This window comes from Trypanosoma brucei, chromosome 10, assembly GCF_000210295.1.
Source record: "Trypanosoma brucei gambiense DAL972 chromosome 10, complete sequence".
Classification (NCBI taxonomy): domain Eukaryota; phylum Euglenozoa; class Kinetoplastea; order Trypanosomatida; family Trypanosomatidae; genus Trypanosoma; species Trypanosoma brucei.
In genome coordinates this window covers 3,594,316-3,609,025 of record NC_026743.1, presented here as the reverse complement: position 1 = coordinate 3,609,025, position 14,710 = coordinate 3,594,316, and the positions used below count along the sequence as shown (strand labels likewise).

The window sequence follows — 14,710 nt, the reverse complement described above, 5'->3', positions numbered from 1 at the left end:
GATGAAGAGGCAACCACTTGGCGAAGAGACCGCACCTTAAGTTCTTGAAGCAAATAAATTCCACCGTACCGTTCCGACCTTTTCACCCTTTTCGAACCCGTTCGTTGGCTTTTCTCGATCTATATACTTACCGTGGTTCTTTCACCGTTTTCAGACCCCCTATATTTTTAAAGTAGTGGCAGCGCCTAATTAATATATATCTGTGATCCCGTAGCTTCCCCCACGGACTGACGACAAAAAAGCCAAAGCAATGATGTCAACTAGCAATACTTGATATTTAAAAAAAAAAAATCTTGTGTACAGGAAATGCATAAATGAAAAGCGGGAACAAAGACTAGCGTGTCGCGGGAAGTTGACCGTTCCAAGTAACACAGGGACAAGAGAGAGAGTCCACAGTTTCTTTATTGGTTCTCTTCTTGGCACTGCATGGGAAATCCCCAGCCCCCGGGTTGTTACACTGTGCTCTTTCTCTTCCCTCCTTCAGGGGTCACACGGCACTTTATGTACATGAGTGTACTAACAATGGTAACGGTAATACCAATTAACGGAGAGGGAAAGGAGAGAAGCGGATTGGTATGAAAGAGGTGAGGAGCCGTGCAGACATCAAAACACATGGGCACGTAAGTAAAGAAAACATTCCTTACGTTAATTTGTGTGATATCCCCGTTCCTTGCTGCTTCTCCCCTGCCCCGCCTACCTGACATCACCGCCGCTCAGCACATTAAGCGCCACTTTACATTGCACTGAGCCACCCTCGGGCTCGTGATGTTGCATCTAATGACGACGGCCTTGCAGACCGACTCCTTGTACCCCCGAAGCGTCTAAAAAAATTAAGCAATATAGAGTTAGCCAACCTACGCAGTCGCTTGGTGTCTTCCCCTTTGGAGACCCGACACATATTCCAAGAGGTGGCCTCCCGGTCTACATCTTTCCTTTTCCTTTTGTTCTGTTGTGACTGCTGACTGTAGGAGCCATGTTCGTGATCCGATTTCTCATCTGCAGTGCATTCCTCCAACTGAGGTTTTATTCGTCGGAGAACAGAGAGCCAAAACAATTCCACGTACGCATCTGTTTCCTCGCCCGTTATCTCCTCGCCTGCCTGTTGCATCTCCTCCAAACAACAAGATTTGATACTGTAAGACGTGGAGAAGGCCGCCACCTCAGGTACCTGGTATGAATCCACCACGCAACTGAGTTCCTTGTCGCACTCTCTGGCGTCACCGCGTTTCCCTTGGTCAGCTCCTGGTCCCACACGAGCACATTTAATAAGCTCTTTCAATGGGACAACGGCTGAAATGTCGGAGCTGCAGCGGCTATCCATAGCCTTGTCACAAGGAGCTGCCTCCACTTCCAGTACCTCCTCAGCCGCCACTCCATTTTCCGAAGAGGCAGCACCATCATTGCCTCCAAGAACCCTCAGGTCCATCAGCAAACTCTGCAATTCCCTATCATAACCCTGTGGACTGACGAGTGCCGCGTGAATGACCGAAAAAAGTTGCAGCGTGGTGATTCTACTCTTAAAGATAATTACCGTTTGTACAACAGTGAACACATTCCATGTATGATTCAGGGGAGTTACAACGTATGCGCTTTCGATGCGACCGAGAAGCACACGCACATCGGTTCCAGGATTCTCCGACGTGTTGAAGTCACTAGATAATCCTGCTGCGTAACCGGACAGGCTGAGTTGACGATTTTCTTGGCATGCAACGGGCCGCACTGCTGAAGAAAAGCTGCCTTGCACCTGAGACGAAACTGTTCCACGTGGGGTTGGCTGCATCTCTTGGTTGTTTCCCCAACTTCGGAGGTGCAGTGCAGGGTCAGCACCGAGTAGAAATTCCAGCTGATCTGCAGGTAGGCCGAACAAGCAGTCGATCCACGCAGCAGCAACGTTTCGCTGTTTCTCAGGAAGAAGCCTCCTCCCAATTATTTGAAGTACCAACTCACGCTGCATCAGCGGTGCAGCAGAAAAAGACTTCATACAGTTTACCGTGGCCTCTTCTAGACTATGCAAATCAACTTGCTTGACAATGGGCAGGGTACTAGATACATCGTCTCCTTCCTCGACATTGTTCTGGATTCCTTCAACGGCGGTCCCATCCGCTAATGTGAGCAGAACCCGGTGAAACGCGACGGAAAACAGTTCCAGAAGAAGCACACGAAGTTCCCAAGTTTCTGCGGAAGGACGAACAAATTTCGAAAATGATCCATCCTGCCGTGTGTCACTGATTATTTTAAGGAGCGGTTTAATAGCTGCATCCCACCTGTCCCACAAGATCAGCTCCAGCAATGTTGCCACACCAACGGCCCTCTCTTTTGCCGAGGAGGAGGCAAGTGAAGCACACACTCCAGCGGCGCCCAACCCAGTAAGGGAATGGAAACGCGACCTATGCGCTGATGATGCACTGACAGATACGCTGCTCTCGTTCCTGCACAGATCGACTCCTCCAAAGGTGCTTCGCACGTGACGAAGGGTATGATATAGAAATAAACCATACTGCGTACGCCGCTGGGCTGAATTCGTCACATCGCGTACGCCACCTGGTAAAAAGGCTTCTTTTAGGGGGCCTGTAAGGAACGCAGCCAGCTGCTTGGAGGGCTCCCATCTTGAGTCACTAAAGGGTCGTTTGTCTCCCCTTTCCTCCTCGTCTTCCTCTGATACACAAGACTCTTCCTTCCTTCCTTCGCCCCCGCCGTCTTTATGGGGCGACAACGGGGCATCGTCATCACCAGCATTGAGAGAACTACTGTCGCCACACAAGTGCGCGACCACCAGCCGACAGACTCCCTCCAATGCCATCGAGCTTGCTGTTGGGAGAGACGGTGAAACCGCGGGAAGATAGTAGTCAGCTATTAACGACAACGCCAACGAAGGTGAGAGGTTATTCACAGCCAGGCCAATGTTGTAGAGGAACCCATGTGCTGCAGCAAGATTGAACGCTCGTGCGCTCTGCTGTTGTGAATGCTTGGTGAAACAGGGGTCCTCCAGCACAGTGACATAACTCGAGTATTTCTTGCTCGTCGAACGAGAAACCTCGGAGCGTGTGCAGTTACTCGTGGAAGTTAATTCTTCTGCAGCGCCCAGGTGCTCAGCAGTGGAAGCGCCAGGTACGTGCAGCATGCGAATTCCCATTGATTCGGATGAAAAAAGAAAGTCCATCACTCGAAGGAGGTAAAAATACTCTGTTGGTTTGTCAAGCAACACCTGTGCGATGTACTCACTAGCGTCGGACACGGCTTCCCAGCATTTTCCGGCAGTTGGTAATGGTAAACTATTACATTGACCAACAAAGGCGCTAAAAACATCACCAGCACCCACATCGTCATTCAACCGTAGTGGCTCAATGGAAAGTTTTCCGGTGCACAACACTATTCCTAGCAACTTTGACAAACAGAGGCGAAGGTTCGTCCCGCTGGCCCTAAAGATGTTGAACACCTGCATATCCGTAGTGTTGCCCGTGTACTGTTCCCCCGCAACCGCATGAAACCCATCGGCGGTCGGACGAAGGCGCAAAAGATCGGCCACCTGATCGTTTGGCAACTCCAAGTGAACCGTTGAACCACCTATGTTCAAGGGAACAACACCCTGCTTTGTTTTTAAGGAATCGACCTGTTTCTTTGGGCGCACCACGGTGTCAGTGTGTGGCCGTTTCTTCGGCTCGAACCGATCTGGTTCCGTCCTCTTGCATGCCTTGTATAACATCTCGTGCTCCAGAAGCAGATCCTCGTTGCGTCTCCTCGTTTTCACCTCGTCTGGAGGGACAGCGCCAGCGAGGCAAACCGACCTTGCGCCACTGTTGACGACACGCAGAAGAGCCGCCGCCGTCGGCTGAGCGAAGCCCGGTTGCCGCAATCTTTCGTCAATACGTGTTTCACTAGCCAGTAGTGGGAGCGAATGATTCTCTTCCTTTGAATAAGCAGCACTGGCTCCCTCAGAAGAGGTCGAAGGCCCTTCCAACGCGCGTCGCAGGGCTTTGGCCTTTTTGCTGAAGTCATCCGAACTCGTCGGGGCTGGCCGGCCGCTGAAGAATTCGTACAGTTGGTTCAGCAGTGTAATGGCTGCACCTGGCTTACCTTGTGCTATAGACTCTGCAGTTTCTTTCGTTATGGCGGAAAAACCTATCCGCTTCATATCTGCAAGCAGCACTTTCCAATTCGACCGCTTGGATTCGGCGGAGCAGCCGGGAACGTAGCAGTGCATGCCCACTTGACGGTCATAGCGGCTGGCAATCTCGGCGAACACAAATCCATTTGAGAGATCTTGCTGAGGGTATCGCACCTGTTGTGTGAGGTCTAATGACTGCAGCCAACGTATCACTTCCCGCTGCATTGCTCGTTAGCGGATTATTAGTTGGCGCGTCCACTCTATTTCCCCCCTTCCCAATTGGATGCCTGTGTGATTTGGGTGTGCTTCTCTACTCTGCGCCGCCTGTATCTTAAAATAGAAAGTGTCAAAAAGCCTCGGCACAATGTACTTTGTGCGGACGAAGTGGGGCAGAGGTTCTCCCAACAGAGAAATTGGAAGAAGAGCTGGATAATACTCCAATTTCACCAAAAAATAAAACAGGTATATCTCCCCTAGAGACACCTCTGTGGCTACGTGCCGTTGCTTCTGTCCCGAAAGAGACTAGTTATTAACCTATGTATGTACGCGGAGTAAGTTACTCTCTAACGTTACGATATGGGTTTATTTATTTGTGTATGTGTTTGTTCGTACGCCGAGAGAGTACAGAGAAAACAGATAGCTCTTGAATAATTAGTCTGGTTGATGAAGCAGCGGGGAGCATGCGAAGAGAAAGCCAAGCAAGTACACATGGGGAAAGATGCGTGTGTAAGCATCCTTTTACGTGTCTAACCCCAATAGTTAAATGAAAGCCACTTAAACGTGGCTGCTTTGGCATCTTGCCACAAGAACAGAGTTAGTTACGTCACCCCTTCCTTCCTACACCGCATCAGTGCGAAACTTCCATCGTTTCCCTGCAACCCGAAGCTGCATGTTAAGAAACAATGACATCCTTCGTTTCCCTCCTTCCTCCGCCACCCCAAAGCGCACACACGCTACGACCGACCTCTGCAACAACACAACACAGTACGACTGTAACCTTTGGCCACCATCGCCTACATTCGTGCAAAGCACCCGCACTAAACCTCCCATCCTTCCTGTCGTGCCTCAAGCATCCTCAGTATCGCCCCCGCTTTCTTCAGATCATTCCATCAACTTTTAAAGATATTAAACGCCAAACAAACTTAACCACACATCACAGGCTGCTTAAATATATGGTAGGAAAGAAAGGCATCCGCGTCGAAAGGCCCCTGACACTCTTCCCACAATTTGGACAGTATTCACATCCCTCAAACAGCGGTAGCCGATCCCACTTCTTTACGCTGCGGCAACATAATTCCCCATTCCTTCAGCTGCTTCTGATACGTAGGGACACCGTCCACCCAATCTGTGAATATCTCCACACCACCATTCGTAACGACCATCGTGTGTTCAAATTGTGCGCTTCGGCGCCCGTCTTTAGTGGTACTTGTCCATTTATCAGGCCATGTTACATCCTGCCATGTTCCTAAGTTGATCATCGGCTCGATCGTGAAGACATGCCCTGGCCGCATCATGCCAAGACTCTTGTTGTTGGCGTAGTGACACACCGTAGGTGATGTATGGAAGAGGTGGCCAACACCATGACCTGTGTAGGTGCGAACCACTGAGCATTGATATTGTGAAGCACAGGTCTCAATGGCATCACCTACCTGCTTGTAAAGGGCTTCAGGTTTCACTACACCAATGCCAGCGCAGAGACACTCGTAAGCAGCGTGCACAAGCCGGACGCTATCATCATCCGGTCGACCAATGAATACCGTCTCGTTCAGGTCACCGTGGAATCCATTGAGGTAGCTTGAAACATCAATATTTAAGATGTCTCCCTCCTCGAGTTCACGAGAGTCAGGGATACCATGGCAAATAACTTCATTCACAGATGTACACACAGATTTTGGGAATCCGTAGTAATTTAGCGGAGACGGGTACATGTTACGCTCGACAGTGGCTTCATGCACTATGCGGTCCAACTCATCGGTGGTGATGCCAGGTTTGGCCGCTGCCGTCGCAATGTCAAGCACCTCCCGCGAGAGCTGACAAACAGTCTTGATTCGCTGAATTTCCGCAGTCTTTTTGCTGTCATCGTGAAGGAACTGAATATTATATACCTTCACCTTACTTCCTCGGTCTTTTTCCTCTGAGGCAGACACGCCCCCTGCACGGTCAGCATAGTCTGGTCGCGGAATATGTGACGGAACAGCGCGGCGTGGCGTTATCTTACCCGGCCGCAATGGTCCGGTGAAGTCAAACGTTTTCATGGCCCAATCTGTCATGGTAGGAACATTAGCAACGGAAGTGTTGCTGTGTTTGAGTTTATGGTTGCTCCAGTTCTCCTTGAAGCATTCCTGCGTGCAAAAGTAGCTTGGAGGAAGACCAAGTTTCTTGCATGTTGGGCACTGCATTGCAGGCTCCAACTTTCCGCAACCTTCGCACGACATCAGTCAAGGGGAAAAAAGTCTTAGTATCTACTACAGGGGAAGCGAAAAGGAATGGAATGTATCATCAGGTAGGTCTGTCTCTTCGGCGGTTACACACACGGAAGCACATACACACACACACGTACACACACACATACACACACACATACACCATGTATTTTTACTACCGTGATCACCTGAGTGGAATCCCTTTACGGTACTCGCTTTTCAGTTTTTTTTGTTCTTTTTCCCAGGAAAAAAAAATCTTCACACCATGCTCAGTGATCTACGCTCCCTCCGCGATGGTGTTGGCAACGTGCTAAACACCGTTACTGGTATTATTACTATTATCTGTTGTTGTTGTTGTTGTTGTTGTTGTTGTTTGCTTTCTACCTTTCCCCTTCCAGTTCCGTGCTAACTTCCAGGCGCAACACCTCTTTCCCCAAGCAAACAAACCTTCCCTTTCCGTTTTTGCATCCGCCGCCCCCTTCTTTAAGTTGCGCAAACCAAAACACTAACGAGGTAGGGGGGGGGCGCAAACAAAACACTACAGCAATTATGTGCAGATGCCGAGAAGGAAAAGATGAAGGAAAGAGAAGAGAAAGAGATATAAACAATTTTTTAAAAAAAATCAGGAAGCGACCCCTTTTTCCGAGTAAGAAGTAACAGTACGTTGCCCAAGAGGCCAATTTACCTCAGTGCATTTCTCATCCAGCACACGAACACACCTTTGTGAAAAAAAAAAAAACTGTAAAAGGAAGATATGATGCGGGGTTTACAGGAGGGTGGAGGGGAAGGGAGGAAAAGGCAAATGTTGAGGGGGGGAGGGGGGAAAAACACAGACTCAAGACCACGACCGTGTAGAGACGAATACGTCACAGGTGGAAAAGAATCAACTTGGTTCCGCAATGCGACTCCGCCTTACGAACAGGAAAGAGAAAAAGAAAACAGGGACAAGGCGAAAAAAGAAGAGGATAAGATCAAAAAAAAAAAAAGATGAACAAAGATAAATATCGTCAAAGAACAAAAAAAAAGGACATTTAAACCGGCACGCACCTCCTAACATTCCGCTGTTAACCTCTTACCGACACAGAGGAAATTTTTTTAAAAAAAGAGATGCACATTCACGTATGATCGTTCTTTTTTTTGCGTTTGCGTGAGCTTCACAGCGGAGAGGATTGAGTAAACGAAAAGCATCATATCACATATGCCGGCGGTTGCATGCGTATGCTCGTTTGCGTATGTGTATGTGCGGGTGCAAGAGGGTGTACATGTCCGTAGCGATATAAACAGGCAATTTGAATTTAACCGTCACCACGCCCAGTGGGCAACGTAGTGGCACTTGTTCATAAAACCAAACGAGCGGAGATGTTGTTTCTAGAATACAAACAAAAGGAAAACACATCGTAGGAAATTTAAGAAAGCCACGAAAGTGAAGAAGAACAGTGGGGAAAGCGGAGCCATACGAGCCACTAGGCGTGCTGCTGACAACATTTTCTCAAGGTTCAGCTACGCGCAGAAACAAGCAAAAGCAAAATGGCCCGCTGCAGCGCCGCTTTCGTCGCCAAAAGTAGGGCGAAACTTAGTATATCAGACAGGAAAGCACGACGGATAAACACTAATTGTGGGGTAGAAACACGAGCCTGACGACAGAACAAATAATCTCGGTTAGTTTCGCTCACAGTAAACCCCCTTCATGGTTGTTTCCCGTCTCTTCTTCTCTTTCCTCTGTACTCCTTCTTACTGGTTCCTTCAGTATTGATACTTTCTACACCGCTGCTCTCTTTACCCCTAATTGTTCATCCCTTTCCCTGAATTTTTACATTCCTTTCCCCGGAATATAAATAAGTATTCGTATATATATATATATATATATGTTCACACATGCCAGTTTCCTTTGCCCATCTGTCTATACAGCCGAATGAAGAAAAACAACGGGACGCGGCGCTCACACAGCACTGGTTCAGCAACGAACCAAACTAATCAAAATAACAATGCCAACAAATCACATGGAAGGTTAAGAAGAGGTAGAGGGAGGCGTTGAGAAGAGCAAAAGGAAGCGGAATGGTGGACGTTCAGTGCGTCTCATGGTCTTTTACTCTGGGCAACCCCCACCCTTCTCTCATTCAATTACCTACTTCATGTGCTTTTAGCCCCTCCTCTCCCTGTATTGAAAGCCTACACATCATCCAAAACACTAGTGAAAACAAACGCAAACAACAACATGCACAAAAAGAGGTAATAATATTTTATGAAAGAATATATGTTACCAACTCGACTAGCGTTACCTTGTTGGATAATATCTACAAACTAGTTAGCCTAAAATACAACAGGACTAACATCCTCTTCGTCCTCCGACTCAACTTTCTCTAAACCACCACCATCAACCTCTTTAGATCCCTGAACCCTCTCCTTCAGAGCAGCCTCCGAAGTCATCTTTCGAATATCAACTACAGATTGCATAAGCTCCCGCCGCCACTCCCAATCTTTCTCGGGTGTACCATTTAAGCTTTCTAACGGTCCATCGCCCGGTGTTTCCAGATCATCTAAGCAGCGACTGGTTGCTCCCGCAGTGGTTGGTTGCTCTTGCTGTTGCTCATTACGCTGGTCAGGGGGATCAGCCCCTGATGGATGAGTGCAGGTAGACAAGCGATGCAAGAGAAAGGACAATCCACTGTCAGCCAACTCAGAATTGGTGGACTTGGCGGTACCACTCCCCATGAATGTCGCTTGTTGAGATGTCGCACTATTACCTAGACGTACTCGATGCATCAGGCTTTCTTTCGACTTCTCCAATTCATCGTCATCGTCATCGCAAACGTCAAACGCGTAAACATTTCCCTTAGCTGCCGTCAGGCCACAAATGGGAGAGGTTGTATTTTGCTGCTTCCTTTCTCCTCTTGTACTATTTGCGTCAGGTGGCACGGGTTTCAGGGCAAGTTGCATCATTGCACCCGACTCCTGTTGTCTTTGGCCATCGTTCCCCGGTTCGTTGCCGAGTCCTTCCGTGCTGGGAGATGCCGGGGTTTCTTTCAGAGGCGGCAGTTGCCTGCAACGCGCTTTGGGGGCACCAACAGAGGTCACACGACCAGTGAATAGACGTGATGTGCGTTGTGTTGGCCCCCACCGCTGACAAGATGGCCGCGGTTTGCCACCATCACAGCCTTGATTAGTAGAATCCCCGCTGCTAGCGGTGGACTGACTATTCTTACGCAGGGACCTGACCGCGACCGACGGCCTATTTCTGTCGTAGGAAGGCTTATTGTGCTTAAGTTGGTGCGAACGGGAGCTGATAAGTGAAACATTCAACCTGGAGTACGAACCGTGCATTTCATCAGCACCGGAAGCACCCAAAGCGTCGAACCCACACTCGCGAATGCACTCCTGCACAAACAAATACTCATCGCGAATGCAAATTTCAAGAGGATCAACGTGAGCAGAATGATGTTTTTTTTGCACGCGAGCTGACTTCTGTAAAGAAGTGTTGCTTATTTCTGCATCGTCCAAGTATTGTAGATCGGGCATCAAATGCCCAATAAGTTTAGAATAGGAAACCTTGCGTTGTCGTGTGCCCTTTTCTTCCGAGCTATGTGACAGTTCAACTATGGTCTCGGATGATGCTACGGGATTTCCCTTCAAAACCAGGTGTTTCATCTTCTTCAGCTGGGGCAGAGTTCTTTTTAGCATATCGGTGTCGCGTATATCATTTCCTTCCAGATCTACAACCTGAAGAGTTGAGCTAACTTCAGTAAGGGCGTCAATGTCTGAGATGCTGTTGAACGATGCGTACAATTCTTCAAGAACGGGGGCGCATGCACCGACTCCGGACACACTGCTTACAAGGCAATTGCTAATCCAGAGTCGCCTCAAGTTTGCGTAATTCGTTCCCAAAACGCGCAGCTCAGTAATTCTTGAGTTATTCAGCTTGAGCGAATTCAGCTGAGGCATCCTCGCACTGATGCTTTCTACACAGCGCAGGGTCCCGAAATCCAACTGGAACTGAGCGGATGAGACTGCTTTAAGATCACTGCAACGAGTTAACCTACGCAGAAGCTCATCTGTAATTGCCTCACCGTGCACAGCACTACTATGCGTCACTTCACTACCTCCCGTACATAGTCCATCAGGAAGCTGTCCGTTATCGCGTGATTTGTCTATATTACCCATTGAAGAGAAACGCGGAAAGCCTGCAGAGGAGGAACCGCAATCCTCCGAAGCATACACACCGCTATCAGTGGGGTTGGATGGCAGAAGGGGACGAGTTTCACGGCGGTGCATTATGCTATGCCGTGGCGAGGGACGGTCCCTAACGCCGGAATTGAGATTCACATCTGTTGAACCTAAAGTAGTATTAGTATTTGGAGCGAATGACGTATCTAATGACTGCGACTGACTATGAATAAGTCCTCCTTGCTCTTCTTGTTGCCTCCCTAAGGGAGAAAGCTTCCGCCAACTCCCCCGCGCATTGTTTTTTTCTACTTGGGAACTGTTTTTTACTTCCACAGGCGACGGCTGCTGTGGCCTTCTCGGTAATGGACCTGTTGGCCGCGCATCAAGTACTGTGGATTTCTTCATTTTCCGAGAGAGTCTATCTCTCCCACCTTGTTTAAAAAAATATATAGGTGACCAATCAGATGTGTCAGGCTAGTTACGCGGCGTCGTTACTCAGCCCCCTGTACTTATGGTGATGGTGAGGACACAAAAACGGTGTAGCAAAATGTGCAAGGGGGGGAAGGGGAGAATGCTCTATCTCTCTCACACACGCACACCAATCCGTTACTGGCAATATCACCGCAGCCTCCCTGGGGCGAAGAACCCACTTGTTCTTGCTATTCGTCCGCTTCCAACTCCCCTCACACAGCACCTTCAAATCAGTTGGACGTTTCTGCTTGGGCTGATTGCCCGCTATCGTCCTCCGAAGATATACAACAAAAGGGCGTGATGGTGAGTTATTTTGCTAATGGCCACAAGCCTGTTATTGGCCCCCCGTGCAGCCAATACCAGACAGCGATCCTTTCTTAGTGAATTCCCCCTAACACCACCAGCGAATATTTAAAAAAAAAAAAGGGGGCAAGTAAGTCATATAGATAAATAAATATTTGCATACATGTATATATATATATATATATATATATATGAGGGACAGCTGCTGAAAGACCTTCTCAAACAAACCAGTCATCCAGTTAATGAGCGTAGAAGAAAAAAAAAGCCTGCAATGAAGGGCACATACATACAGACACAAAACACAATCCACTCCTTTCTTTTCACTTCTTTCTCTTCTGCTTCGTCCTCCACCTTCATATTACTACACATCATTGAAGTGTACGACAAGCGTGTCCTTGGCAGTACATCACAAAGGGATAAATTGTGTTGTTGACGGTGACACCCCTCTTATCATTCTCCTCTCTCTCTCTCTATATATATATATATTTCATTCCTTCTTTCCGCCCACACGTAAAAAAAAAAAAAAAAACAGGACAGTTGCACAGGCAGAAAAATGGAATGGGGCCGAACCGAGAGAGAAGGAATGAAAGGAGCTCTCAGAAAATAGTTGTAGACTTTTATATAGATGTACAAGGGATGTCATTCACACAGGCAAACAAAGTTATATACATCTCAATTCTTTCTCTTCCTGTAGGATATTTCGAAGGTTCAAGTCCTTCAAATGCCGGGTCTCTCATTCTTTCCGCTTTCTTTCTTGGTTTCTTTCTCATTTTGCGGTTACTTCATGCTCCAACGAACGTTTCGGTGTGGCCTCCACGCAATGAAAATACAATAATAATAACAATAATAATAACGACTCTGCATGATCAAGTCGTAAAATTGAAGTGATAGTTATAGATAGAACTGTGAGAGGGCACCTAGTGAATTTAAAGAAAAACAAACAGTTCGCGAGATATGCAAATACACAGGCAGACTCAAGCTGCATCACATCTGCGGGGTGAGTTGAGAGGGAAGGAAGGAAATAAAAGATTGAGTCCGAGTGTGAAGACTGAAGAGTCGATTCACCCAAAGCATAAAGGGAGAAGGAGGCGGATAAAATCGAAAGCAGTCGGATCCACCGCTGTCTACTGCGACTTTAGTACTGTCATATCCTATTCAACACCCACATTGTCTTTCTTTTTTTTTTTCTTGCTCACTCAACTCAATTATTTCAGCCAATAAACTGGGAGTTTATTCCTTCCCTTGCACTGACGAGATTGAATTTGCATTTTTTTTTTCCTTTGCACAAAAGTAGCCATTGCGTACCGGGTCGCCCATATAATTCCATTAATGGTGATAATAGTAATAACAGCAACAGTGATTCCTAACCTCTTCCTAAAACCTCATCCTCTGGTTGACAATATTTCGTACTCTACACACACACATATATATGCACAAATCCCTCATCTCCTCCCTTCCTACATCTCTCTTTTGATATTACTTCGCATCACCGCCCTCTTTCCTATCTACTTGTTGCATTGATACATTATTATTTATTTTTTTTACATCTCTGGGTTCTCCTCGCTGTCACTGCACCGGCGGCAATAAACCATCTCCTCACTAGCGATAATCAGTTTTTTCGGTTTGAATCGTTGGCCGCATGTCTTTTTCCTCGCCTGTACCATTTCTTCCATTTCCCTAGCCATTCTTGAGCAAGCAGCGTTGCGGAGCTGAGCTTCACGTTGGATATGATCATCAATCAGCCGGTATGGTGGGGCTGAGGGCACGGTAACCTCAACATCCACTTCTTTCTTTTCTCCCTCATTCGCGGCAGCGTAGAAGGGATCATGCGCAGCCAACTTGTACTTGTAGAACGCCCAGCATTTCTGAATCGTCAGGGCGGCATTATTAAGGAGAATCTTCTTCCACGCCAGCTCCTTTTCCAGCTCGGACAACCTCTCTCGCGCATAGCCGGTGTTCAGCCGCGCTGCAGCCTTTTCATTGAGCCTACGGCTTTGCCGCATTCTGCAGAACGTCTTATACAAATGGAAGGAGCGCTGAATGATGCGAGCCTTCTTTTCAAAGTATTCCGACGTGAGCTTCAGCGTTGTCCTTTTCGCGTCGTCCCATCTGTACTTAACAAAACGCTGAATCATACCCGCATTGTGGTCAAAGTCATCTTCCCGAAGACCATCAATCTTCCACTGTCTGCGTTCATGTACCTCCGGTTGATCGAGAATCTCCGCGAGCCTCGCTTCACGAAGGCGCATCGCATCGTTAATTTCCTTGACCTCTTCAATCGTTGGTGGACTGGGGTACTTTGGTGTTTTGCGGAATTGGAATCCGCCTGTAAGCCCTTCGGAGTCCTCTGCAGTCTCAAACTTCTCCCCTACCTTTTGGACCGCTTCCTCCCGACGTCGGCGCCAGGGGAAATACACCTTAGGTTTGTAATCCACCGGGAAGGGAAGAACCTTCGACTTGGCTTCCTCATCAGCGAATAAAAGGTCTCGTCGACTGAGGTACCAACGGAATACACGCTGTATTTTCATAACGGCGTCCTCAAAACGCCTTCGCTGCCATGTTCTCATGGCCGCTTGACCGGACAAGCGCTTCTCCAAAAAGTTTTTCTTCTGCTCTTCAACCCACTGTTGTTTTATCTTGGACAACTTGTCCCGCCTCCACCCAGCGATGAGGAACCGCCACCAGCATTGGATCTTTGTAGCGAATACCTGACGCACGTAGCGGTGAACCGCCTCATTATTTAAACGGCGACGGGTTAGAAGACCCCGCCACATGCGTGCAATTGTAGCTTGAGCCATGTGTTCACGGAGCCCTGCAGTTGATATGTCGTTCAGGTATTTGTATGGGGGTTTCTGCGGAGGTTTGTAGCGGCCCACAAGCATTGACGGTGGCACTGGTGGACAGTAAAGGGTTAGCATGGGAAACATTTTTTCATCATTATTGTGGAATGCATGGTATGGTACCAATTCATCGTCGGCGGTTGCCGTAGAACTTGCCATTGTTGAACCCCGTAAGAACCTTCTCTTTTAATGATGCACCACGATACAAAACGCACAACAGCGAGATCCACGCCCGTTGCAACGAGAAAAAAAAACTAAGCAAACTTTTGCTTCAACTTTTTACACTTGGAACAACGTTGTTACAGACGCACATGTATACGTATGTAACGGTTGTCAACAAGAAGAGTAACAATGAAAAGTGAAGAGAGGCGAGGAAGCAAAAAGTACGTGTTAAAGAGGCAGCTCAC

General features: G+C 47.9%; 5 protein-coding genes across 5 annotated transcripts; 1 reads left to right on the top strand and 4 right to left on the bottom strand.

Moving 5' to 3' along the window:
* Positions 1-733: 733 nt before the first annotated feature.
* Positions 734-4,330, bottom strand: TbgDal_X18580 (hypothetical protein, conserved; the record flags this gene model as incomplete). The annotated part of the gene is made up of 1 exon (XM_011780717.1): positions 734-4,330. One exon carries the CDS (start codon positions 4,328-4,330, stop codon positions 734-736), a length of 3,597 nt encoding a protein of 1,198 aa, XP_011779019.1.
* A 1,022-nt stretch (positions 4,331-5,352) lies between these two features.
* TbgDal_X18570 (metallo-peptidase, Clan MG, Family M24) lies at positions 5,353-6,540 on the bottom strand (the record flags this gene model as incomplete). Its single annotated transcript, XM_011780716.1, has 1 exon — positions 5,353-6,540. One exon carries the CDS (start codon positions 6,538-6,540, stop codon positions 5,353-5,355), a length of 1,188 nt encoding a protein of 395 aa, XP_011779018.1.
* Positions 6,541-8,838: 2,298 nt separating this feature from the next.
* TbgDal_X18560 (hypothetical protein, conserved) lies at positions 8,839-11,094 on the bottom strand (the record flags this gene model as incomplete). The annotated part of the gene is made up of 1 exon (XM_011780715.1): positions 8,839-11,094. One exon carries the CDS (start codon positions 11,092-11,094, stop codon positions 8,839-8,841), a length of 2,256 nt encoding a protein of 751 aa, XP_011779017.1.
* Positions 11,095-12,021: 927 nt separating this feature from the next.
* Positions 12,022-12,351, top strand: TbgDal_X18550 (hypothetical protein, unlikely; the record flags this gene model as incomplete). The annotated part of the gene is made up of 1 exon (XM_011780714.1): positions 12,022-12,351. One exon carries the CDS (start codon positions 12,022-12,024, stop codon positions 12,349-12,351), a length of 330 nt encoding a protein of 109 aa, XP_011779016.1.
* Positions 12,352-13,004: 653 nt separating this feature from the next.
* On the bottom strand, positions 13,005-14,462 carry TbgDal_X18540 (hypothetical protein, conserved; the record flags this gene model as incomplete). The annotated part of the gene is made up of 1 exon (XM_011780713.1): positions 13,005-14,462. The coding sequence occupies one exon, from the start codon at positions 14,460-14,462 to the stop codon at positions 13,005-13,007; it is 1,458 nt and encodes a 485-aa protein (XP_011779015.1).
* Between the last annotated feature and the right edge of the window lie 248 nt (positions 14,463-14,710).